We start from the raw sequence: 27,741 nt of genomic DNA, 5'->3' as shown, positions 1-27,741 counted from the left end.
TCTTGTATATAGGGGGCAGTATTATAGTAGTTATATTCTTGTATATAGGGGGCAGTATTATAGAAGCTATATTCTTGTATATAGGAGCAGTATTATAGTAGTTATATTCTTGTACATAGGGGGCAGTATTATAGTAGTTATATTCTTGTATATAGGGGCAGTATTATAGTAGTTATATTCTTGTATATAGGGGGCAGTATTATAGTAGTTATATTCTTGTATATAGGAGGCAGTATTATAGTAGTTATATTCTTGTATATAGGGGCAGTATTATAGTAGTTATATTCTTGTATATAGGGGCAGTATTATAGTAGTTATATTCTTGTATATAGGAGGCAGTATTATAGTAGTTATATTCTTGTATATAGGGGTCAGTATTATAGTAGTTATATTCTTGTATATAGGGGGCAGTATTATAGTAGTTATATTCTTGTATATAGGGAGCAGTATTATAGTAGTTATATTCTTGTATATAGGGGGCAGTATTATAGTAGTTATATTCTTGTATATAGGGAGCAGTATTATAGTAGTTATATTCTTGTATATAGGGGGCAGTATTATAGTAGCTATATTCTTGTATATAGGAGTAGTATTATAGTGGTTATATTCTTGTATATAGGGGGCAGTATTATAGTAGCTATATTCTTGTATATAGGAGCAGTATTATAGTAGTTATATTCTTGTATATAGGGGGCAGTATTATAGTAGTTATATTCTTGTATATAGGGGGCAGTATTATAGAAGCTATATTCTTGTATATAGGAGCAGTATTATAGTAGTTATATTCTTGTATATAGGGGGCAGTATTATAGTAGTTATATTCTTGTATATAGGGGGCAGTATTATAGTAGTTATATTCTTGTATATTGGGGGCAGTATTATAGTAGTTATATTCTTGTATATAGGGGGCAGTATTATAGTAGTTATATTCTTGTATATAGGGAGCAGTATTATAGTAGTTATATTCTTGTATATAGGGGGCAGTATTATAGTAGCTATATTCTTGTATATAGGAGTAGTATTATAGTGGTTATATTCTTGTATATAGGGGGCAGTATTATAGTAGCTATATTCTTATATATAGGAGCAGTATTATAGTAGTTATATTCTTGTATATAGGCGGCAGTATTATAGTAGTTATATTCTTGTATATAGGGAGCAGTATTATAGTAGTTATATTCTTGTATATAGGGGCAGTATTATAGTAGTTATATTCTTGTATATAGGGGCAGTATTATAGTAGTTATATTCTTGTATATAGGGGCAGTATTATAGTAGTTATATTCTTGTATATAGAGGCAGTATTATAGTAGTTATATTCTTGTATATAGAGGCAGTATTATAGTAGTTATATTCTTGTATATAGGGGCAGTATTATAGTAGTTATATTCTTGTATATAGGAGCAGTACTATAGTAGTTATATTCTTGTATATTGGGGGCAGTATTATAGTAGTTATATTCTCGTATATTGGGGGCAGTATTAGGGCATGACCACACATGGCGGAATTCCTCCGCAACTGTCCGCATCGATGCCGCACAGAATCTGCGTTGCAGATTCTGCAGCGGATCTGCACAAAATGTGCAGTACATTGATGCGGACTAGCTGCTGCAGACTGCAGGAAAAGTGCTTCTCTTCTCCCTATTCAGTGCAGGATAGAGAGAAGGGACAGCACTTTCCCTAGTGAAAGTAAAAGAAATTCATACTTACCGCCCGTTGTCTTTATGACGCGTCCCTCCTTCGGCATCCAGCCCGACCTCCCTGGATGACGCGCCAGTCCATGTGACCGCTGCAGCCTGTGCTTGGCCTGTGATTGGCTGCAGCCGTCACTTACACTGAAACGTCATCCTGGGAGGCCGGACTGGAGACAGAAACAGGGAGTTCTCGGTAAGTACGAACTTCATTTTTTTTTACAGATACATGTATATTGGGATCGGTAGTCACTGTCCCGGGTGCAGAAACAGTTACTGCCGATCGCGTAACTCTTTCAGCACCCTGGACAGTGACTATTTACTGACGTCTCCTAGCAACGCTCCCGTCATTACGGGAGCCCCATTGACTTCCTCAGTCTGGCTGTAGACCTAGAAATACATAGGTCCAGCCAGAATGAAGAAATGTCAAGTAAAAAAAGCAAGACGCATCCGCAGCACACATGACATGTGCATGACAGCTGCGGACTTCATTGCGGAACTTTGAATCTCCATTGAAGTCAATGGAGAAATTCCGCCATGAGTCCGCCACTGCTCCGCAACAGACAGAGCATGCTGCGGACACCAAATTCCGCTCCGCAGCCTATGCTCCGCAGCGGAATTGTACGCATCGTGTAAACGAACACTGCTAAATTAAAGTGAAAGTCAATGTAGAAACGGCTCCGCTGCGGATTAACGCTGCGGAGTGTCCGCAGCGGAATTTAAGTGCAATTCCGCCATGTGTGAACCCGCCCTTATAGTAGTTATATTCTTGTATATAGGGGGCAGTATTATAGTAGTTATATTCTTGTATAAAGGGAGCAGTATTATAGTAGTTATATTCTTGTATATAGGGAGCAGTATTATTGTAGTTATATTCTTGTATATAGGGGGCAGTATTATAGTAGTTATATTCTTGTATATAGGAGCAGTATTATAGTAGTTATATTCTTGTATATAGGGGCAGTATTATAGTAGCTATATTCTTGTATATATGAGCAGTATTATAGTAGTTATATTCTTGTATATAGGAGGCAGTATTATAGTAGTTATATTCTTGTATATAGGGGGCAGTATTATAGTAGTTATATTCTTGTATATAGGAGCAGTATTATAGTAGTTATATTCTTGTATATAGGAGCAGTATTATAGTAGTTATATTCTTGTATATAGGAGCTGTATTATAGTAGTTATATTCTTGTATATAGGGGGCAGTATTATAGTAGCTATATTCTTGTATATAGGAGTAGTATTATAGTGGTTATATTCTTGTATATAGGGGGAAGTATTATAGTAGCTATATTCTTGTATATAGGAGCAGTATTATAGTAGTTATATTCTTGTATATAGGCGGCAGTATTATAGTAGTTATATTCTTGTATATAGGGAGCAGTATTATAGTAGTTATATTCTTGTATATAGGGGCAGTATTATAGTAGTTATATTCTTGTATATAGGGGCAGTATTATAGTAGTTATATTCTTGTATATAGAGGCAGTATTATAGTAGTTATATTCTTGTATATTGGGGGCAGTATTATAGTAGTTATATTCTTGTATATAGGAGCAGTATTATAGTAGTTATATTCTTGTATATAGGGAGCAGTATTATAGTAGTTATATTCTTGTATATAGGAGCAGTATTATAGTAGTTCTATTCTTGTATATAGGGGCAGTATTATAGTAGTTCTATTCTTGTATATAGGGGGCAGTATTATAGTAGTTATATTCTTGTATATAGGAGCAGTATTATAGTAGTTATATTCTTGTATATAGGGGCAGTATTTTAGTAGCTATATTCTTGTATATATGAGCAGTATTATAGTAGTTATATTCTTGTATATAGGAGGCAGTATTATAGTAGTTATATTCTTGTATATAGGGGGCAGTATTATAGTAGTTATATTCTTGTATATAGTTGCAGTATTATAGTAGTTATATTCTTGTATATAGGAGCAGTATTATAGTAGTTATATTCTTGTATATAGGAGCAGTATTATAGTAGTTATATTCTTGTATATAGGAGCAGTATTATAGTAGTTATATTCTTGTATATAGGAGCAGTATTATAGTAGTTATATTCTTGTATATAGGAGCTGTATTATAGTAGTTATATTCTTGTATATAGGAGGCAGTATTATAGTAGTTATATTCTTGTATATAGGGGCAGTATTATAGTAGTTATATTCTTGTATATAGGGGGCAGTATTACAGTAGTTATATTCTTGTATATAGGAGGCAGTATTACAGTAGTTATATTCTTGTATATAGGGGGCAGTATTATAGTAGTTATATTCTTGTATATAGGAGCAGTATTATAGTAGTTATATACTTGTATATAGGAGGCAGTATTCTAGTAGTTATATTCTTGTATATAGGAGGCAGTACTATAGTAGTTATATTCTTGTATATAGGGGGCAGTACTATAGTAGTTATATTCTTGTATATAGGGGGCAGTATTATAGTAGTTATATTCTTGTATATAGGGGGCAGTATTATAGTAGTTATATTCTTGTATATAGGGGTAGTATTATAGTAGTTATATTCTTGTATATAGGGGGCAGTATTATAGTAGTTATATTCTTGTATATAGGAGCAGTGTTATAGTAGTTATATTCTTGTATATAGGAGCAGTATTATAGTAGTTATATTCTTGTACATAGAAGCAGTATTATAGTAGTTATATTCTTGTATATAGGGGGCAGTATTATAGTAGTTATATTCTTGTATATAGGAGGCAGTATTATAGTAGTTATATTCTTGTATATAGGAGCAGTATTATAGTAGTTATATTCTTGTATATAGGGGGCAGTATTATAGTAGTTATATTCTTGTATATAGGGGGCAGTATTATAGTAGTTATATTCTTGTATATAGGGGGCAGTGTTATAGTAGTTATATTCTTGTATACAGGGAGCAGTATTATAGTAGTTATATTCTTGTATACAGGGAGCAGTATTATAGTAGTTATATTCTTGTATATAGGGGCAGTATTATAGTAGTTATATTCTTGTATATAGGAGCAGTATTATAGTAGTTATATTCTTGTATATAGGGGGCAGTATTATAGTAGTTATATTCTTGTACATAGGAGCAGTATTATAGTAGTTATATTCTTGTATATAGGGGGCAGTATTATAGTAGTTATATTCTTGTATATAGGGGGCAGTATTCTAGTAGTTATATTCTTGTATATAGGGAGCAGTATTATAGTAGTTATATTCTTGTATATAGGAGGCAGTATTATAGTAGTTATATTCTTGTATATAGGGGCAGTATCATAGTAGTTATATTCTTGTATATAGGGGCAGTATTATAGTAGTTATATTCTTGTATATAGGGGTCAGTATTATAGTAGTTATATTCTTGTATATAGGGGGTAGTATTATAGTAGTTATATTCTTGTATATAGGGGGCAGTATTATAGTAGTTATATTCTTGTATATAGGGGGCAGTATTATAGTAGTTATATTCTTGTATATAGGGGTCAGTATTATAGTAGTTATATTCTTGTATATAGGAGCAGTATTATAGTAGTTATATTCTTGTATATAGGGGTCAGTATTATAGTAGTTATATTCTTGTATATAGGGGGTAGTATTATAGTAGTTATATTCTTGTATATAGGGGGCAGTATTATAGTAGTTATATTCTTGTATATAGGAGCAGTATTATAGTAGTTATATTCTTGTATATAGGGGGCAGTATTATAGTAGTTATATTCTTGTATATAGGAGCAGTATTATAGTAGTTATATTCTTGTATATAGGGGGCAGTATTATAGTAGTTATATTCTTGTATATAGGAGCAGTATTATAGTAGTTATATTCTTGTATATAGGGGTCAGTATTATAGTAGTTATATTCTTGTATATAGGGGGTAGCATTATAGTAGTTATATTCTTGTATATAGGGGGCAGTATTATAGTAGTTATATTCTTGTATATAGGAGCAGTATTATAGTAGTTATATTCTTGTATATAGGGGGCAGTATTATAGTAGTTATATTCTTGTATATAGGAGCAGTATTATAGTAGTTATATTCTTGTATATAGGGGGCAGTATTATAGTAGTTATATTCCTGTATATAGGGGACAGTATTATAGTAGTTATATTCTTGTATATAGGGGGCTGTATTATAGTAGTTATATTCTTGTATATAGGGGTCAGTATTATAGTAGTTATATTCTTGTATATAGGAGCAGTATTATAGTAGTTATATTCTTGTATATAGGGGGCAGTATTATAGTAGTTATATTCTTGTATATAGGAGGCAGTATTATAGGAGTTATAGTCTTGTATATAGGGAGCAGTATTATAGTAGTTATATTCTTGTATATAGAGGCAGTATTATAATAGTTATATTCTTGTATATAGAGGGTAGTATTATAGTAGTTATATTCTTGTATATAGGGGGTAGTATTATAGTAGTTATATTCTTGTATATAGGAGCAGTATTATAGTAGTTATATTCTTGTATATAGGAGCAGTATTATAGTAGTTATATTCTTGTATATAGGGGCAGTATTATAGTAGTTTTTGTTCATTATTAACATTTTAGGGTAAAATAAAGGGATACTGTAAATCTTCTATTATATAAGGTCTTCACCCTGTGACTTGATGCTTCAGTCTTGTAGTCCGTGTGACACGTTTTGCTCTCCGACTTGTGTTACATCATTGGTCACTTTTTATCAGAACATGTTTTTGTTGCTGATCATGTTTCATCTTTCAAAGGTCAATAATTGCAGCAAACAAGGATTTAATTTGTTTAACTCCCGTTGAGATTTCCAAGGAAAAATAAGAAAAGAATCCCTTGTGTTCTGTTGACCTTCTGACTATGTAATTACAGAGACCTCTGAACCTCATCATTAAAATAAACTGCGCCCTTCCAGGAAGGTGACAGAGTTGGTAAATTACACAGAAAATAACACCCGACAAGCACAATACATTATTGTCATAAAACATTCACCGCACAAGTAGACGGATGTCAGCGCTGAAACACGTGGATACAAAAGGGATGGAATTACACAGAACATTTCCCATCGGCGAGGACACGTCACTGAACCAGCGGGACTTCCAAAGAACCAACATGAACCTTACCCAAGAGCTGTGGCCCTATAGGATGAACATAAAGGGGGCCACAGACGATAGACCACAGTAATGTCATCTATTGGCATGCAAAGGCGGAATACCCCTTGAAGAATGGTCCTTGTACCGCAGGAGCTTACAGTCTAATTTACAAACACGGGGCGAGCATGTGAACTACATGGCAGTCATGAACTGGCAAATAACGGGCTTTACTGGTTCTATGTAAATAAAGAATGATAATTACATAATGAAAATATACTTTGTGTTTTACTTCCTCACCGTTCCCGGTTTACTGTCAGTGAATGGAACATTATCATTTTACATCCCAATAACCCATCTTGAGCTAATGCTTCTCACAGCTGAGGGTTTGCTGCAATCAAACCAGTCTAGACAATTCTCTTTGAGCTTAACGAAGCAGCACCACAAATCTTCCCCTGTCCTGATAGTTTTGCTACAATGTATCAGTGCAGGTAAAGTGTATCGATCTGGAGTCCGGGCTGTTCAGCTCACAGAGGATTATCTAGACTGGATACAAATGTAGCAAACCGTCAGATGTGATAAGTATTAGGAAAGGACCTAGGAAACGACCGTAGATTTCGTCCGTAATTACGGAACCCATTAATTTCTATGGCCGATGGACACCTTCCCGTATATTTATGGGAAGGGGTCAGTGCCGTAGAAACCTTCCGTGAAAAATAAGACATGTCCTATTTTTTTATTTTATGGACGGTGCTCCCATACTTTATAATGGGAGCACGGCTCGCAAATGCGGACAACTGTCCACGGTCGTCCGTGCCCATAATCACGGACTAGGATTACGGGCACGGTCGTGTGCATGGGGCCTAAGGAAGGGCTTTTCAGCCGCTGCAATCTTAACAGGAATGTTTCAATTCACTGACATCAAGCAGAAAAATGTAAATTAAAACACACCTATCAGAAAGCGGATGAGCCCTTTAAACTTCCAGCACTGCAACAAGGCAGCGGTGTCATCTCCAGTGTCTCCCTGGCACTGCCAGTTACTGTGAGGAGCCGGCACGGCGTCATGTCCCTCACACACGCTGCGTTGTCTGCGCTACCGTTTCTTTCACTTTTGTCTTGAGTTTCTTGTGTTTGTCATTGGCTTCATTTGTATGTGGATTTGTTTCTATAGATTATGTTGGTGACGCAGATGGCAGCTTTACCACTGCATTTATATCTTATGTGTACAGGAAGCTTTATGGAAACCGACCCGGACCACTCACCTGATAAACATGCCAATGGCATAAGCCACCAGGAAGGAGGTGTCCAGGGAACCCAGAAGTTCTTTGTAATTGGACTGATCTAAAGAAAAAGCAGCGCACATTAATAACCAGCAAGCTCAATATTAACTCCTCCGTCACTCATCTCGTAACACAACCGTCAACCGGACCCCATAGATATCAGTTATAGATCAGCAATCTCCCTTCTGGGTGGGACCTATAGTTCTGTTCATTCAGAGCTTCCCGATTCATGAATGTAATTCCAGGATGACAGTGAAGACTGACAAAGGAAGAGATGGCTGTAATATTATGCACCGGTAGCCATTAGTAGTCACCGACCATCAATTAACTATGTATAAACCAGGGTAACCCAGAAAGGAGTTCATGGTCTTATCTCGATGGGTCCAGAATTGAAGAAATCTATTTCTATTAAGTGGAAAACTAGAGAAATGCCCCTTGTCAAATGATTTTCCACGAGGAAGCAGCGACTCATGTGCTGTGAATATGGATCCGAAATTAGTTTTTTTTCCAGGGGAAACAGTATCTGTGGAATGCAGCGATTCCCTATAAATAGCGCTCAACAGAAGAGCAGAACTGAGTGAAACGATTTTTCCTCACAGATCTCAAAAACCAGACAGACATTTCCTCAAAACCGCTCGTGACTAACGACCTGCGCCGCATATACAGAGAATCCCGTCCAAAATCACCAGTATAAATCCCTGAGACACCCAATACGGCCGCCATGACAGCAGTGGGGGGGGGGGGGGGGGACACCCAGCTTTCCCAGACCGCAAACCTGACATGTTATCCAAATATACAGGAACAGTGGGGTGTATCGCTACATAACTAGGTGGATATACCCATCAGAAGCCGCAGGGTGAAACCAACTCAGAGTGGCAGTTGTCACCCAGCTTTCCCAAGAACAGATATAACTAAGAAGTCACGGAGCAGGGATTTTTAGGAGAGGAGATGCTCATTAACATATCGCAGAAGAGTCCAAAGTTTACGGAGGAAGCGTCTCATTCCTGCTGCCATCTATCCCCCGCTATAGGGGCACAGGTCAAGGTGTTGGCTAATAGGGACCAGTATATGGGCATAGAGATAGGAAGTGCCCGGGGCATGGCTGACTGGTGCCACCGCGGGGCAGGGGCCTCGTATCTGATCAATGTGTTTACCTTCAATCACTCATTAGTGGTTCTTAATGTCAGAGAATGATCCAAGAAAAACACAGACAATTTCTCACCGTTATTGCTGCGCGCGCCAACCTGACCATAACCCAGCGGTATCTTCTAATTAGCCACAATGAGTCTGGTTAATACACCGCCGCAGGTCATAGGCCCAATGTCAGCGCTCCGGTACAGACTGAATAGTAATTGTACTGTAAAGTATTGCTCAAAGGAGCTTTCTGATTCAATTCCTCAACATTTTCCACATTTGCTTGCTGTCAGTGAATCAAAACCTTTATTTATTGAAACCTTCCCACAGCAAAAGGTTTGCTACAGTTATATACAGTCTAGTCAATTCTCTGCGAGATACAGACTGATACATTGCAACAAACTCGACAGGAGTGAGATTTGTGCAGCCGATGTATTTAGCTCGCAGAGAAAAGTCTAGGCTGGATACAATTGTAACAAACCCTCAGCTGTGAGAAGTGTTCCGTCTGTACAGGTTTTAACCTCTAAACGCAAGCAACAAAAAAAAATTCCCATTCACTGACAGAAATCAGAGATTTTGAAATCGGTCAGGAAGTGAAGCAAAGTATATTAGAACTTTTCGTGATACAAGGATCCGGACCGATCCTTCTGAACGCAGCGAGATTCCCCAATAAGCCGGTACGTAGGCCATTCAAGATTTTTTTTTAACCTAAAATTTTTGGCACTCAGTCTACGTCCCCGCGCCGCACCTCACGTGGAAGATTTGGATACCTATAATTCCTATGGGTTACACGTTCGCATGTAGTAACACTGACAAGATCGACCAATCAGAGGGAGAGTGCGAATATCTATTCCCATGATCTGATTGGCTGAGCGGAAAGTAAATCCCCTGGATATTAAATACTGAAGGTCGGCAGATGTTGGTAACTCAGAAGGGTCAGTATTTCATCGCTGCGTTTTACTCACCGAACGGCGCCCAATTACACCACGTCGTGTCATTTTCGGAAATATTTGCAGGTGGATTGGGAATCTCCGAACAGTTTCTGTGCAGCTGACTCTGAAATCACAAAATAATAGACACGTTCAGCTGGAAACGATGGCATCTGGGAAAGCTGAGTGATAACTAATATGGCCACCCCTGCAGCGGTCACCCAGCTTTCCAAGGCTCCTGAATAGCAAATCTGCCTAGATACGTCCCCGGCTCCTGTGCTGCAGTAGAAGGAGAAGGACTTTGGTCTTATGTCTGTCAGGAAACAAGAAATGCCGGAGAACAGGAAACAATCAGAGGGGATTAAATAACTCTTCTCAGTGCCAGGTAAGTGCCAGCGCCGGGCAGGAGGGGAGGGCAGAGGCGGGGGATGGGATCTGTCTTCTATGCTTGGGTTACACTCCTGTCATCGCCTTGAACCGTTCTATACACAGGAGCTGACAAGTGCCAATGAATAAATAATCCACCAGAAGAGACGGATACAACAAAGAAAGAAGCGCCAGTCACCGGGCAATCATCGGCGAGACCGGACCCCTCCCCCAAGAGCACAGAACGCTCCTTATATTATAGAACAACCCCCCCCCCCCCCCCCCCCCGTACATAGAAGCACTCACCTTCACCACACTGATCGGCTTTCTGGAGAGGTGATAACTGGTATAAAATAAAAACGTCAGAACGATGATAAACCCCCGATACCTGGAACAAGACAGAAAGTCAATGTAAGAGGAGTTCCCCTTTAAGTGTGTCATAGCACTATACCCAAAGTGTCAGCGGGTCATTATCCTGTACCCCAAGTGTCAGCGGGTCATTATCCTGTACCCCAAGTGTCACCGTGTCATTATCCTGTACCCCAAGTGTCACCGTGTCATTATCCTGTACCCCAAGTGTCAGTGTCATTATCCTATACCCCAAGTGTCAGCGTGTCATTATCCTGTACCCCAAGTGTCAGTGTCATTATCCTATACCCCAAGTGTCAGTGTGTTATTATCCTGCACCCCAAGTGTCAGCGGGTCATTATCCTGTACCCCAAGTGTCAGCGTGTCATTCTCCTGTCCCCCAAGTGTCAGCGTGTCATTATCCTGTACCCCAAGTGTCAGCGTGTCATTATCCTGTACCCCAAGTGTCAGCGTGTCATTATCCTGTACCCCAAGTGTCAGCGTGTCATTATCCTGTACCCCAAGTGTCAGCGTGTCATTATCCTGTACGCCAAGTGTCAGCGTGTCATTATCCTGTACCCCAAGTGTCAGCGTGTCATTCTCCTGTACCCCAAGTGTCAGCGTATCATTATTCTGTACGCCAAGTGTCAGCGTGTCATTATCCTGTACCCCAAAGTGTCAGCGTGTCATTCTCTTGTACCCCAAAGTGTCAGCGTGTCATTATCCTGCCCCCCAAGGGTCAGCGTGCAATTATCCTGTACCCCAAGTGTCAGCGTGTCATTCTCCTGTACCCCAAGTGTCAGCGTGTCATTATCCTGTACCCCAAGTGTCAGCGTGTCATTATCCTGTACCCCAAGTGTCAGCGTGTCATTATCCTGTACCCCAAGTGTCAGCGTGTCATTATCCTGTACCCCAAGTGTCATTATCCTATACCCCAAGTGTCAGCGTGTCATTATCCTGTACCCCAAGTGTCAGCGTGTCATTATCCTGTACCCCAAGTGTCAGCGTGTCATTATCCTGTACCCCAAGTGTCAGCGTGTCATTATCCTGTACCCCAAGTGTCAGCGTATCATTATCCTGTGCCCCAAGTGTCAGCGGGTCATTATCCTGTGCCCCAAGTGTCATTGTGTCATTATCCTGTACCCCAAGTGTCAGCGTGTCATTATCCTGTACCCCAAGTGTCAGCGTGTCATTATCCTGCACCCCAAGTGTCAGCGTGTCATTATCCTGCACCCCAAGTGTCATTGTGTCATTATCCTGTACCCCAAGTGTCAGCGTGTCATTATCCTGTACCCCAAGTGTCAGCGTGTCATTATCCTGTACCCCAAGTGTCAGCGTGTCATTATCCTGTACCCCAAGTGTCAGCGTGTCATTATCCTGTACCCCAAGTGTCAGCGTGTCATTATCCTGTACCCCAAGTGTCAGCGTGTCATTATCCTGTACCCCAAGTGTCGGCGTGTCATTATCCTGTACCCCAAGTGTCAGCGTGTCATTATCCTGTACCCCAAGTGTCGGCGTGTCATTATCCTGTACCCCAAGAGTCAGCGTGTCATTATCCTGCACCCCAAGTGTCAGCGTGTCATTATCCTGTACCCCAAGTGTCAGCGGGTCATTATCCTGTACCCCAAGTGTCAGCGTGTCATTATTCTGTACCCTAAGTGTCAGTGTCATTATTCTGTACCCCAAGTGTCAGCGTGTCATTATCCTGCACCCCAAGTGTCAGTGTCATTATCCTGTACCCCAAGTGTCAGCGTGTCATTATCCTGTACCCCAAGTGTCAGCATGTCATTATCCTGTACCCCAAGTGTCAGCATGTCATTATCCTGTACCCCAAGTGTCAATGTGTCATTATCCTGTACCCCAAGTGTCAGCGTGTCATTATCCTGTACACCAAGTGTCAGTGTATCATTATCCTGTACCCCAAGTGTCAGCGCGTCATTATCCTGTACCCCAAGTGTCAGCGTGTCATTATCCTGTACCCCCTTTAAAACTGGACAACAACTCTTCTTCTGGTGTAAGTGTTTGCTATGCTGAGCGCAGGGACGGATTTATCACACACACAAACCACTAGCAGAAAGGACTCATCATTAAGAGGAAATGTTCTGTCACTTGCAGACAATACATCGCATATTCTTTCCATCACAGAACTTCTCTTCCAGAAATATACAGCAGACAATCTATTCCTAGCGCTGAATGCAGAAACGGCCATAATGATCCTTGCGCAACACCAGCGACATTAATCTGCAGCCGGACGTTTCTGGTTTGCTGAATTGGGCGCAAACAGCGAATATTAAGGAGGAAACTCCATTCAATCTTTCCAAATGATAATCACTTCTGCCCCTTAAAGACCTTTACATCTATATATGTGACTGATATCAGCCGCTCCTCTTATATCACTCCAGTACTATTATATCGTCCAGAGACATTACATCATATGTGACTGATATCAGCCGCTCCTCTTATATCACTCCAGTACTATTATATCCTCCAGAGACATTACATCTATATATGTGACTGATATCAGCCGCTCCTCTTATATCACTCCAGTACTATTATATCCTCCAGAGACATTACATCATATGTGACTGATATCAGCCGCTCCTCTTATAACACTCCAGCACTATTATATCCTCCAGAGACATTACATCTTATATGTGACTGATATCAGCCGCTCCTCTTATATCACTCCAGTACTATTATATCCTCCAGAGACATTACATCATATGTGACTGATATCAGCCGCTCCTCTTATAACACTCCAGTACTATTATATCGTCCAGAGACATTACATCATATGTGACTGATATCAGCCGCTCCTCTTATAACACTCCAGTACTATTATATCCTCCAGAGACATTACATCATATGTGACTGATATCAGCCGCTCCTCTTATAACACTCCAGTACTATTATATCCTCCAGAGACATTACATCATATGTGACTGATATCAGCCGCTCCTCTTATATCACTCCAGTACTATTATATCCTCCAGACATTACATCATATGTGACTGATATCAGCCGCTCCTCTTATATCACTCCAGTACTATTATATCCTCCAGAGACATTACATCATATGTGACTGATATCAGCCGCTCCTCTTATAACACTCCAGTACTATTATATCCTCCAGAGACATTACATCATATGTGACTGATATCAGCCGCTCCTCTTATATCACTCCAGCACTATTATATCCTCCAGAGACATTACATCATATGTGACTGATATCAGCTGCTCCTCTTATATCACTGCTGTACTATTATATCCTCCAGACATTACATCATATGTGTGACTGATATCAGCCGCTCCTCTTATAACACTCCAGTACTATTATATCCTCCAGAGACATTACATCATATGTGACTGATATCAGCCGCTCCTCTTATATCACCCCAGTACTATTATATCCTCCAGACATTACATCATATGTGACTGATATCAGCCGCTCCTCTTATAACACTCCAGTACTATTATATCCTCCAGAGACATTACATCATATGTGACTGATATCAGCCGCTCCTCCTATAACACTCCAGTACTATTATATCCTCCAGAGACATTACATCATATGTGACTGATATCAGCCGCTCCTCTTATATCACTCCAGTACTATTATATCCTCCAGAGACATTACATCATATGTGTGACTGATATCAGCAGCTCCTCTTATATCACTCCAGCACTATTATATCCTCCAGAGACATTACATCTATATATGTGACCGATATCAGCCGCTCCTCTTATATCACTCCAGCACTATTATATCCCCCAGAGACATTACATCATATGTGACTGATATCAGCCGCTCCTCTTATATCACTCCAGTACTATTATATCCTCCAGAGACATTACATCATATGTGTGACTGATATCAGCCGCTCCTCTTATATCACTCCAGCACTATTATATCCCCCAGAGACATTACATCATATGTGACTGATATTAGCCGCTCCTCCTATAACACTCCAGTACTATTATATCCTCCAGAGACATTACATCATATGTGTGACTGATATCAGCCGCTCCTCCTATAACACTCCAGTACTATTATATCCCCCAGAGACATTACATCATATGTGTGACTGATATCAGCCGCTCCTCTTATAACACTCCAGCACTATTATATCCTCCAGAGACATTACATCATATGTGTGACTGATATCAGCCGCTCCTCTTATATCACTCCAGCACTATTATATCCTCCAGAGACATCATATGTGTGACTGATATCAGCCGCTCCTCTTATAACACTCCAGCACTATTATATCCTCCGGAGACATTACATCATATGTGACTGATATCAGCCGCTCCTCTTATATCACTCCAGTACTATTATATCCCCCAGAGACATTACATCATATGTGACTGATATCAGCCGCTCCTCTTATATCACTCCAGCACTATTATATCCTCCAGAGACATTACATCATATGTGTGACTGATATCAGCCGCTCCTCTTATAACACTCCAGCACTATTATATCCTCCAGAGACATTACATCATGTGTGACTGATATCAGCCGCTCCTCTTATATCACTCCAGTACTATTATATCCTCCAGAGACATTACATCATATGTGTGACTGATATCAGCCGCTCCTCTTATATCACTCCAGTACTATTATATCCTCCAGTCCTTACATCTATATATGTGACTGATATCAGCCCCATCTCTTATAACACTGCTGTACTATTATATCCTCCAGTTCTTACATCTATATATGTGACTGATATCAGCCGCTCCTCCTATAACACTCCAGTACTATTCTATCGTCCAGTCCTTACATCTATATATGTGACTGATATCAGCCGCTCCTCTTATATCACTGCTGTACTATTATATCCTCCAGTCCTTACATCATATATGTGACTGATATCAGCCGCTCCTCTTATATCACTGCTGTACTATTATATCGTCCAGTCCTTACATCTATATATGTGACTGATATCAGCCGCTCCTCCTATATCACTGCTGTACTATTATATCCTCCAGTCCTTCCATCTATATATGTGACTGATATCAGCCGCTCCTCTTATATCACTGCTGTACTATTATATCCTCCAGACCTTACATCTATATATGTGACGGATATCAGCCGCTCCTCTTATAACACTGCTGTACTATTAAATCCTCCAGTCCTTACATCTATATATGTGACTGATATCAGCCGCTCCTCTTATAACACTGCTGTACTATTATATCCTCCAGTCCTTACATCTATATATGTGACTGATATCAGCCGCTCCTCTTATAACACTGCTGTACTATTATATCCTCCAGTCCTTACATCTATATATGTGACTGATATCAGCCGCTCCTCCTATATCACTGCTGTACTATTATATCCTCCAGTCCTTACATCATATGTGTGACTGATATCAGCCGCTCCTCCTATATCACTGCTGTACTATTATATCCTCCAGTCCTTACATCTATATATGTGACTGATATCAGCCGCTCCTCATATAACACTGCTGCACTATTATATCCTCCAGTCCTTACATCTATATATGTGACTGATATCAGCCGCTCCTCTTATAACACTGCTGTACTATTATATCCTCCAGTCCTTACATCTATATGTGTGACTGATATCAGCCGCTCCTCTTATAACACTGCTGTACTATTATATCCTCCAGTCCTTACATCTATATATGTGACTGATATCAGCCGCTCCTCTTATAACACTGCTGTACTATTATATCCTCCAGTCCTTACATCTATATATGTGACTGATATCAGCTGCTCCTCTTATAACACTGCTGTACTATTATATCCTCCAGTCCTTACATCATATGTGACTGATATCAGCTGCTCCTCTTATATCACTCCAGCACTATTATATCCTCCAGACATTACATCATATGTGACTGATATCAGCCGCTCCTCTTATAACACTCCAGCACTATTATATCCTCCAGAGACATTACATCATATGTGACTGATATCAGCCGCTCCTCTTATATCACTCCAGTACTATTATATCCTCCAGAGACATTACATCATATGTGACTGATATCAGCCGCTCCTCTTATATCACTCCAGCACTATTATATCCTCCAGAGACATTACATCATATGTGTGACCGATATCAGCCGCTCCTCTTATATCACTCCAGTACTATTATATCCTCCAGAGACATTACATCATATATGTGACCGATATCAGCCGCTCCTCTTATAACACTCCAGTACTATTATATCCTCCAGAGACATTACATCATATATGTGACTGATATCAGCCGCTCCTCTTATATCACTCCAGTACTATTATATCCTCCAGAGACATTACATCATATGTGTGACTGATATCAGCTGCTCCTCTTATATCACTCCAGTACTATTATATCCTCCAGACATTACATCATATATGTGACTGATATCAGCCGCTCCTCTTATAACACTCCAGTACTATTATATCCTCCAGAGACATTACATCATATGTGACTGATATCAGCCGCTCCTCTTATATCACTCCAGTACTATTATATCCTCCAGAGACATTACATCATATGTGTGACTGATATCAGCTGCTCCTCTTATATCACTCCAGTACTATTATATCCTCCAGACATTACATCATATATGTGACTGATATCAGCCGCTCCTCTTATAACACTCCAGCACTATTATATCCTCCAGAGACATTACATCATATGTGTGACTGATATCAGCCGCTCCTCTTATATCACTCCAGTACTATTATATCCTCCAGAGACATTACATCATATGTGTGACTGATATCAGCCGCTCCTCTTATATCACTCCAGTACTATTATATCCTCCAGAGACATTACATCATATGTGTGACTGATATCAGCTGCTCCTCTTATATCACTCCAGTACTATTATATCCTCCAGACATTACATCATATATGTGACTGATATCAGCCGCTCCTCTTATAACACTCCAGTACTATTATATCCTCCAGAGACATTACATCATATGTGACTGATATCAGCCGCTCCTCTTATATCACTCCAGTACTATTATATCCTCCAGAGACATTACATCATATGTGTGACTGATATCAGCTGCTCCTCTTATATCACTCCAGTACTTATTATAAGCTATCCATTTTAGGTGCAGTGGCTCCTTTAAATTGTATTTTTGTGCATTTTGCCGAACGTAGAGAAAAAGGGGCAGCGTAGACGGGGAGAACGTTGCTGACACAGGCCGAGGATTGTGACTTGCGTTCGAGAAAGGAGAAATATGTTGATCACTTGCAGTTTCTAGATTTCGTAATAGAAACAAACACGGCGGACGAGAGCCGCTCTGCTTATAAGACTTCCTCCATGCTGAGCGCCTGCAGAGCACTGGGGCAGCGGTCAGTAAATCTACTAACACTCAGTAAGCAGCTTCAGCCACAATAGAGGATGTATCTATAAACTAGGAGGCCATAATATATGGAATGCTAATCACGCAATTGAGGGTCATTTATTTTAATGTACGCTTATCTTACCGCAGTAATCAGACTTTATTAGAGGGAATATTAAGTGGCTTTGACACGATAACTCGGTTACAGATATTGCACATTTTGCTATAGTAGCAAAGTTGCTCCCTATAAAGAATAATGGACGTAGAGTCACATGTATCCACCTGTATATGAAAACAATGACGGTTTCCATTCACTGATAGCAAGCGGAGGTCTTGCCATTGGTAATCAACACACAAAAATATATTCGAAAGCTGCAGAACTTTTAATTATTAGGAGCATCGCTCAGAACAACTTGATATTCTGGTTCCTATAAATCCTCCTCATAGAGAGCAGTAGGGTCGGACCCCCGGATGCTGCAGGTGCCGCGAGGTTCCCAGTGATCAGACATTTCCCACCCGTCCATATCCCGGTTAACAAGTTCTCACAAGAGCCCCATTCCTGCACACAGGGAGGACTCCGTGAAAAAAAACCCAACATCTGATCGTTGGGACCGGCGTCACGGACAGGACACGGCGAGAGTCTTCCGCCTCTCTATAGAACTTTTCTTAGATTGTAAGCTCTTGAGGACAGTTAGGCTGAGTTCAGACGTTGCAGATTTTAATTGCAAATGTTATCCTTTGCGTAAAATCCGCCACGTGTTAACTCAGCCTTAAGGTCTCGGAAAAGTGTCAAATTGATGGGCGCCATTTTTAATCTTCCACTGCGACAGATTTGAAAAAAGTCGCACCAAAGGAACGGGGCTAATGTACTCGCAAAGGTTGGGTTATATTTATTAAGGACCTGCGTCATCTTTTGGCACAAAATACTGATGTACATGAACGACAGCCGTGAAGAAAGAAAAGTTCATCTGTGGTTTCCTGAGTTACACCAATTATATGAAGTAGCGCCAAACTTAGAAGATTCGCTCTCCGTGTTAGTAATTACTATGGATAAGCGTGAGATAATGACGAGATACGGCATGTCGGATTCCGATATGTTCAGATCTTCGGCGCGCTACGTCCGTCACAGATTTCATACAGATCTGCAGCGGATTTCACACATTTCAGGAAATCCGCCTCTGGATCTGCACGTTCACATCTAGACAAACAACAGATGAGGAATATTTCCGCACATCTGAACATGGCCGGCCACAGACATTGCCATTTTCTCGCCACTTCAGAGACTGGAACGGTCGTGAATCTACCAAAATATGAAAACAAAAAGGACCGAAAAGTTTTTATTCTAACTTCTTATACTTCGTTTTTACCGGAGATAAGCAGCGACACGTTTGGTAACCGCTTATCCTCATCCATTGAAACAAGCGTTGAGCAGAGCCAATCGTGCGCTTTTTTTTAGTGGTGTCGGCTGCAGAATACATGCGCAAACAGAGATCTTCCCCAATTTTAATCGTAGACACATTGCTGGATATCCATTATGCAACAATATATTAGAAGTCGCCGTCTCTTAGTCGGAGTAAATTAAACAATTGCTGTGTCCACATCCGGACACTTTGCCGAAAAATAAAATATTTCATGGAGAAGGGCACGGGTGACCTGATGTTCTGTATAATGCAAAGGTCTGACCACCGCAGACACATCACCCATCCCCCGGCTGGACACACAACACACATGGGTTCTCTTACCAGCCGTCCCTGGACACCACTTGCAGCAGCCTGATGGCTGGAGCCAGGGAAGATTTCATAGTCATTGTATTTCGAGAGTCCTTCAGATATTGGGGGGTCCCGGGGAAGATTTGAGGGGGACCAGTGATGCACTAGGCTCCTGGATGCAGGATCACATATCTCATCTGCTCTGCTGGGTTATATACAGGAGCTTCCCCCTCCCAAATCCTCAATACACAATGAATGAGAATGAGTAGACAGCATGTGATGCCAGCAGTCATGTGACCACAATGGGCGGAGCCTGGCACAGTAGACTACCCCCCCCCCTATATTAACTCCATAGAGACATCAAATGATAGACAATGTTGCAATAATGTGACAACTGTGACAGAAGAAGTTCCGTGCAGAGAAGAATTGTACAAGATAATGGGACCTGATAGGCGCCAGATTATCAGATTTCTGGATTATCAAATGGCCATAGAAAAGCCTATAAAGCCGGGCAGAGTTATAGGCAGTCTATACGCCGCTGTATGGTGCCGCAGTAAAATGTTGTATTCCATGATAGTCTAAACACGGCCCTGGTCATTCACAATTTCAGAAACCACGTTACCCCCTGATAAAGCCAAAGTGATGGCGAAACGCGTGGGGATGCCACATGGAGCTGTAGGGGATCCATATTGGTGCTATTTTATATATATATATATATATATATATATATATATATATATATTTACTATTTTGATCTATTTTGCATTATTCGCTCTACTACCCGGGCAGGGGTCATGGAGTTTCTGTGAACTAATCCCGGTGAACTGAATGATCCGTGTGGGGCAGTCGCCTGGACTTTAGGTAAATATGTGAGAAACGTCTGGTCCGCTGCGATCTCTTTATTAGCTCGAGGTGTGAAGTGGTTTTACAATTGCACTTAACAGATGGAGACTTCACCAGTGGAGGGAGTGGAACATGATAAGTTCGCACTATGTTGTCGGAGTCACATTCCAAATAAACCCAATGGACGGCGTGAACCAGCGCTCAGACCCCAGCATTAGAAAAGGAATCGGCAACGTGAATGAACGGATGGCAGCCATGGACTAGTGATCACTGTCAGAAGACCGCGACTGTTTCTCCATGCTGCCAGACAAAAATTGCCCACACATTATTATGCCAACAAGCGGTCAGTTGTGGGTCTGATGAGCAGTTTAAGGGAACAGTCCCATGTAGTGGTGGCCGAAGCCTTTACCGCGTGCAAGCGTGGTTTCGGCCACTGCTACAAGGGACCCTAAAGCTCCTGTTTAAAGGGGTTTTTAAGGACTCTGATATTGATGACTTATCCTTGGGATTGGTCCCTTACCAATACCCCATTGGTAAGGGTCCAACCCCTGGCACCCCCGCCGATCAGCTGAACGAACGGGCCGCTGTGCTCCAGTGAGCGCTGCCGGATCTTCATTGCTTACCAGGCGCAGGTCCGTACATTCGGTAGTAACTGTGCCTGGTACTGCAGCTCAGCCACCATTCAGCGAACGGGACTGAGCTGTAGGACATGTCATCAATATATAAGGCCTCCGATAACCCTTTTAAGGCCGGCCCGAAGGCATTCCACTGATCAAAAATGTAAAGAAGTAACAAAAAAAAACACATTGAAACTGATGGCTTTATTGTTTCGACATATATCTTTATCTTGAGATTGTGGAGCTGCAGGTTCAGTGCTCAGTGGGTGTTCCCTGTGCGGCTGCTCTCTCTCTCTCGTTCTCTCTCCTTTCCCTTAGTGCATTAGCCTGCGTGGCTGTGTCTTAGGCTACATTCAGACAAACGTAGCCAACCTCGGACGTGAAAAACTGCTCCTTTGAAACAACGTGTGAACGGCCCCATTGAAGTACATGAGTCCGTGTGACGGCTGCTGTTTTAATGGCCGTCACATGGATGAGATATACACTCGTCTGAATGAGCCCAGACACACAGACTTTATCATGGCTGTTCAAGCTGTGAGAAACTGCAGCTCAGAAGTCCCCAGAGATATATAAACCTGCTGTGTGTAGATAGGACTGACCTGCTCGGACCCCATATAACTCTATAGAGCTCAGGAGGTTAGCTTGGCCTTGTTCACACGGCGTGTATTCGACGCGTTTTACGCTTTAAGCCGTATTGTAGTGCATACACCGCTTTTTTTACGCGCACATTTAAAAAATGCATCGTATAAAAAAAAAAAGAAGCGTCGTGTCAATTCTTTGTCGCATAAAACACGCTGAAAACGCACCCAATTCCCATAATCAATGGGAGTCCTAATTACACACCCAAAAAACATGCACAAAATACGACGAAAACGCGTAAAAAACGCCTGTAATTTAAAAAGCGCTTTACGAGAACGCTAGCGTTTTTGACACGATCACACGTGGTTTCTTTGGAGTGGCGTGTGAACAAGGCGAGGCGTAATGCTCACACCGCTTCATTTCAGGCTGATTTTGGAGCAGAAAAGCCTCGTTTTACCCTCCAAAATACACTTGAAATAAGTCTGCAAACAGTTTCCCATTGATTTCAACGAGAAATACACAGCGCTGTTCACGAGGCTTAGGGTATGTTCACACTGGCTATTTTCGGCTGTTCTTCGGGCTGTAAACGCCCTGTAAAACGGCTGAAGAAAACCGGACGCAGAACGCCTACAAACATCTGCCCATTGATTTCAATAGGAAATACGGCGTTCTGCTCCGACAGCGTGTTTTTTTTTAAGCTTCATTTTTTTTAAAAAACAGCCCGTAAAAAGACGCCCGCGAAAAAGTGCAGGTCACTCCTTGAGACGTTTTTGGAGCCATTTTTAATTGACAATGGAAACACAGCTCGAAAAACGGCCGTAAAAAAAACGTTTAATTTGATTAAAAAACGGCTGAAAATCAGGAGCTGTTTTCCCTTGAAAAGAGCTCCGTCATTTTCAGCCACTTTTGCTACATGTGAACATACCCCTAGGGCATGTTCACACGCTAAAGTAAAAACGGCTGTAAAATACGGAGCTGTTTTCAAGGGAATACGGCCTCTAAATTTTCAGCCGTTTTAAAGCATCCAACGGTTTTTGGAGCAGTTTTTCTATTGACACAATGAAAAACATCTCAAGAAGCGACGCGCTCCTTTTCATGTTGCGTTTTTTAAGCACCGTTTTTGCAAACGGCCGCGTAAAAAAAACGCCCGGTCTGAATGGTTTTGAGGCGTTTACGCCCTGAAAAACAGCTGAAAACACAGCGTGTGAACATACCCTAGCCCTGCAGAATCAGACTACACACAGGTTATGTTTGTAGTCTGTAACCATGGAGACACATAGGTCTGCATAGGAGCTGTACACACAAAACAGTAGTTTTTTTTAAAATATCTAGACTATTTACAAAGTTGCTCAAATACAATATAGACAAGTATCCCTTTAAGGGTGTATTCACACAGTGCGTTTTTACTGCGAATTGCTGGAGGTCTCCATGCGAACTGCAAAACCATAAAATGTGGATACACCCTAGACCATAGACCATAGAGCCTGGTATCACCACACCTTATAGATTTATGTGCTCCATACGTTACTCTATACTCAGGGGCGGACATACCGCATGTGCAGCCGGTGCAGCTGCACAAGGGCCCCGCGTGGGAAGGGGGCCCGTTCCTCTGCTGGCCGACTCAGTTCTCAGCTGCGCGATGCTGAGGACTGAGACAGAGGCCCGTGGACCACTGGCGTAGCTATAGGGGTCGCAGCGGTCGCAATTGCGACCGGGCCCCGAAGCCAGGGGGGCCCACGGCCCCCCGCACCACATCAATAAAAAGTTACTATAGTAACTCGGGCCGCGGGCCCCTGTTACTATAGTAACATACTTTACTTACCTTCCTGGTTCCGGATCGCAGCGGAGGTCCTGACGTCAGGCGCTGTGCGCAGCGCATGACGTCACAGCGCTATGCCGCCGCGCACAGCATCGAGACTACAGAACTCCCGCCGCGGCCGAAGAGGAAGGTAAGATAGCCCTGACTGGCGGGGTCCGACTCCTGGGACCCGCCAATCAGCTGTTTTGAAGGGGCCGCAGCACTCGTACGAGAGCTGCTCCCCTTCATTCCTGTCACTTCATTCCGGTCACACTGTGAATCGGTTTCGGCGATTCACAGTGTGGGCGAGTAGTGAAATGAAGGGGAAGCAGCTCTCGTACGAGTGCTGCGGCCCCTTCAAAACAGCTGATTTGCGGGTCCCGGGCGACACATCAGCTATTGATGGCCTATCCTGAGGATAGGCCATCAATGTTTAGGGACTGCACAACCCCTAAGCCTACGATGTAGCAGGCTTAGGGGGCCCATGAGACAGGATCACAGATTGTGTGATGCTGTCTGCTGGGCCCTGTATCTAAGCCAATCACATGGTAGGCTTAGATACATGGCCCATGCGTGATCCTGTCTGCTGGGCCCTGTATCTAAGCCTACCACACTGTAGGTTTAGATACAGGGCCCCAGCACACAGTAATCTTATACTGTATAAGATTACTGTCTGCTGGACCCTGTATCTAAGCCTACCTTGTGGTAGGCTTAGATACAGGGTCCCACAGACAGTATCACACATGGGCCCTGTATCTAAGCCTTAGGGTATGTGCACAGACACTAATTACGTCCGTAAGTGACGGATGTATTTCGGCCGCAAGTACCGGACCGAACACACTGCAGGGAGCCGGGCTCCTAGCGTCGTACTTATGTACGACGCTAGGAGTCCCTGCCTCGCTGTGGGACAACTGTCCTGTACTGTAATCATGTTTTCAGTACCGGACAGTTGTCCGGCAGCGAGGCAGGGACTCCTAGCGTCGTACATAACTATGATGCTAGGAGCCCGGCTCCCTGCAGTGTGTTCGGTCCGGTACTTGCGGCCGAAATACGTCCGTCAATTCCGGACGTAATTAGTGTGTGTGCACATACCCTAACACATGTGTTACTAATCATTTTTTGTGTGTTTTCTTACAGGTTCGGTCGTTGGACTACGGCGGATTCCAGGACTACTTCGATGACAGCTTTTTTTTTTATTAATAAAATGGTTAATGAGGGTTGTGTTTTTTTTTTTTATTTCAATAAAATATTTTTTCTATGTCTTTGTGGTTTTTTTTAAACTATATTACTACCGCCTTAGTAATGGCCGCCGGCTGATTGACAGCATCCATTGCTAAGGCAGGGCTTAGTGTTAGCCGGTGCAGAGGCTAACACTAACCCCCTTTATTACCCCGGTACCCACCGCCACCAGGGGTGCTGGGAAGAGCCGGGTACGATCCAGTACCTGACCATCTGTAGTGATGGTCGGCCACTGGGGTGGCCGCAGGCTGGTATTATCAGGAGGGGAAAGGCCAGATACAGTGGCCCTTCCTACCCTGGTGATGCTAGGCTGCTGCTGCTTTATTGTATCTGGCTGGTTATGAAAATGGGGGGGACGCCACGTCATTTAAAAAATAATTGGAAAGAACGATGTCGGGTCCCCCCCAATTTTCATAACCAGCCAGATACAACACAGCAGCAGCAGGCAGCATTACAAGGGTGGGAAGGGCCACTGTTTTTGGCCTTCCCCAGCCTAATACTACCAGCCTGCGGCCACCCCGGTGCCTGCCCGTCACTACAGCTGGTCGGGTACTGGTTTGTACCCGGCTCTTCCCAGTACCCCTGGTGGCGGTGGGTACCGGGGTAATAATGGGGGTTAGTGTAGACTCTGCACCGGCTAACATTAAGCCTCGCCTTAGTAATGGAGGTTGTCAATCAGCCAGCGGCCATTACTAAGGCGGTGATAATAAAGTTTAAAAAGATACAAGCACATAGAAATTTTTTTTATTGAAATAAAAACACAACCCTCATTAACCATTTTATTGAGAATAAAAAAAACGCCGTCATTGAAGTCCTCGTATCCGAAGTCCAACAACCGAACCTGTAAAAAAAACACAAACACACAAAAATAATCAGTAACACATAAAGAAGCAAAATTATTATTCTTACCTTTCCTGGGTCCAGCGCTGGAGCCGCAATGTCAGCGAGCTGGGCCCTGTATCTAATCCTATCATGTGTGATACAGTCTGCTGAGCTGTGTATCTAATCCAATCATGTATGATACTGTGCTGGGCCCTATATCTAATCCGATCATGTGTGATACTGTCTGCTGAGCCACTGTATCTAATCCTATCATGTGTGATACTGTCTGCTGAGCCACTGTATCTAATCCTATAATGTGTGGTACTGTCTGCTGAGCCACTGTATCTAATCCTATCATGTGTGATACTGTCTGCTGAGCCACTGTATCTAATCCTATCATGTGTGGTACTGTCTGCTGAGCCACTGTATCTAATCCTATCATGTGTGGTACTGTCTGCTGAGCCACTGTATCTAATCCTATCATGTGTGATACTGTCTGCTGGGCCACTGTATCTAATCCTATCATGTGTGATACTGTCTGCTGAGCTGTGTATCTAATCCTATCATGTGTGATACTGCCTTCTGAGCCACTGTATCTAATCCTATCATGTGTGATACTGTCTGCTCAGCCACTGTATCTAATCCTATCCATAGTTTATAGGGTCGTAGTGCTATAGATATGCTATGCTGTCTCCTATACACACACTTTTTTTTGGGGCGGACACATATGTATTGGGGCTATTTCCCGGACATTTTAAGCCCTGAGGGTATGTTCACACGGCAGCGTCTGTTACGGCTGAAATTACTGTGCTGTTTTCAGGAGAAAACAGCACCGTAATTTCAGCCGTAATGGCATGTGCAGGCGTCTTTTGCTGCGTCCACTACGGAAGTAATTGAAGCTGGTTTTCCATGGAGTCCATGGAAAACGGCTCCATTTACATCTGAAGAAGTGACAGGCAGTTTTTTACGCGCCGCCTTTCGACAGCGGCGCGTAAAAAAAAATGACCATCGGCACAGAACATCGTAAGACCCATTCAAATGAATGGGCAGATGTTTTCCGACGCTTTTGAGCCGCATTTTCGGATGTAATTCAATGCTAAAACGCCCAAATTACGTCCGTAAATAGTGTGTGTGTGAACCCAGCCTTAGTGACGCCCCGGCTGCTAGTGCTGCATTGTTGGGTCACTTAGGAGACCCAGCGATGCAGCTGAAAGCGGACCGTCGGCCATGAGAAGTTTGCGGGGTGGGGGGGGGGGGCCCTGGCACATTATCTGCACAGGGGCCTTTTGCAGTCTGTGTCCGCCACTGTCTATACTGTCCAGTATAACCGAGGGAATTCTTATTATTGATCCGGATTTCCTCACCGACACCAGCCAGAAATTGTATTTTTGCCAAGGCCCTTAAAGAACAAGCAAAATTGGCTTGGATTTGCATACGCCCTTATAAAAGGGGCAATGAACATGAGCTGTTTTGATTTGATGTATTTAATAAAATGTTATGAGTGCAATTTAATCATTATATTGGTTTCATTATCGTCCTTCATTCATTGGGGCCAATCCCCAGCCTGGAGGGATGAAAACAATCACAGGTGTTTATAGTCAAGAACACGGTGTAAGAAACGCGACAATTCCGCGGAAAGACTTACCCGTTACCGCCCTGCGTTCAAGAAACGGATGCTGTAAAACCACAAAGGAGACCGGATTAAGAAAGCAAATCATTCCATGAGAACAAGAGCGACGGAGGGTGCGGATGATCGGAGGGCGGGGGAGGGGATGCAGGAAATATAAACAAATATCAAAGGTCTCCGGTCAGGAGATTATTATGTATGAAGTTAAGGCCGGGTTCACACTGTTCTTAGCATGCGTTTTTTTGGTAGGTAGCCCATTATTGTGTAACGAAAACGTCAGCATTTTTCAATTCTTCCCCATTTTCAAGCTCTTTGCTTGCTGTCAGTGAACGGGAGCACTCATTGTTTAGATCCGCAGGACGACAATCCATCCTGACA

The 27,741-nt window shown here is 42.2% G+C and overlaps 1 protein-coding gene and 1 long non-coding RNA gene across 4 annotated transcripts in view; one reads left to right on the top strand and one right to left on the bottom strand.

The window, feature by feature from the left end:
* SLC37A2 (solute carrier family 37 member 2) overlaps positions 1 to 20,099 on the bottom strand; it is a 56,394-nt gene extending 36,295 nt beyond the window's left edge. For all 3 annotated transcript variants that reach the window (XM_075839213.1, XM_075839214.1, XM_075839215.1), the window contains exons 1-4: positions 19,872 to 20,099; positions 10,768 to 10,849; positions 10,132 to 10,222; positions 8,015 to 8,093 (exon numbers count right to left, since the gene is read on the bottom strand). In XM_075839213.1, the coding sequence (XP_075695328.1) occupies positions 8,015 to 8,093; positions 10,132 to 10,222; positions 10,768 to 10,849; positions 19,872 to 19,936 (317 nt within the window). In that variant the 5' untranslated portion in view covers positions 19,937 to 20,099. The remainder of the gene's footprint in view (positions 1 to 8,014; positions 8,094 to 10,131; positions 10,223 to 10,767; positions 10,850 to 19,871) is intronic.
* Positions 1,819 to 7,027, top strand: LOC142662405 (uncharacterized). Its single transcript, XR_012850929.1, has 2 exons — positions 1,819 to 1,886; positions 6,420 to 7,027. It is a non-coding gene; the product is annotated as an uncharacterized LOC142662405 (long non-coding RNA).
* Positions 20,100 to 27,741: the final 7,642 nt, after the last annotated feature.

Source organism: Rhinoderma darwinii, chromosome 10, assembly GCF_050947455.1.
Source record: "Rhinoderma darwinii isolate aRhiDar2 chromosome 10, aRhiDar2.hap1, whole genome shotgun sequence".
NCBI classification, from domain to species: Eukaryota; Metazoa; Chordata; class Amphibia; order Anura; family Rhinodermatidae; genus Rhinoderma; species Rhinoderma darwinii.
This window is presented reverse-complemented; position numbering and strand designations above follow the sequence as displayed.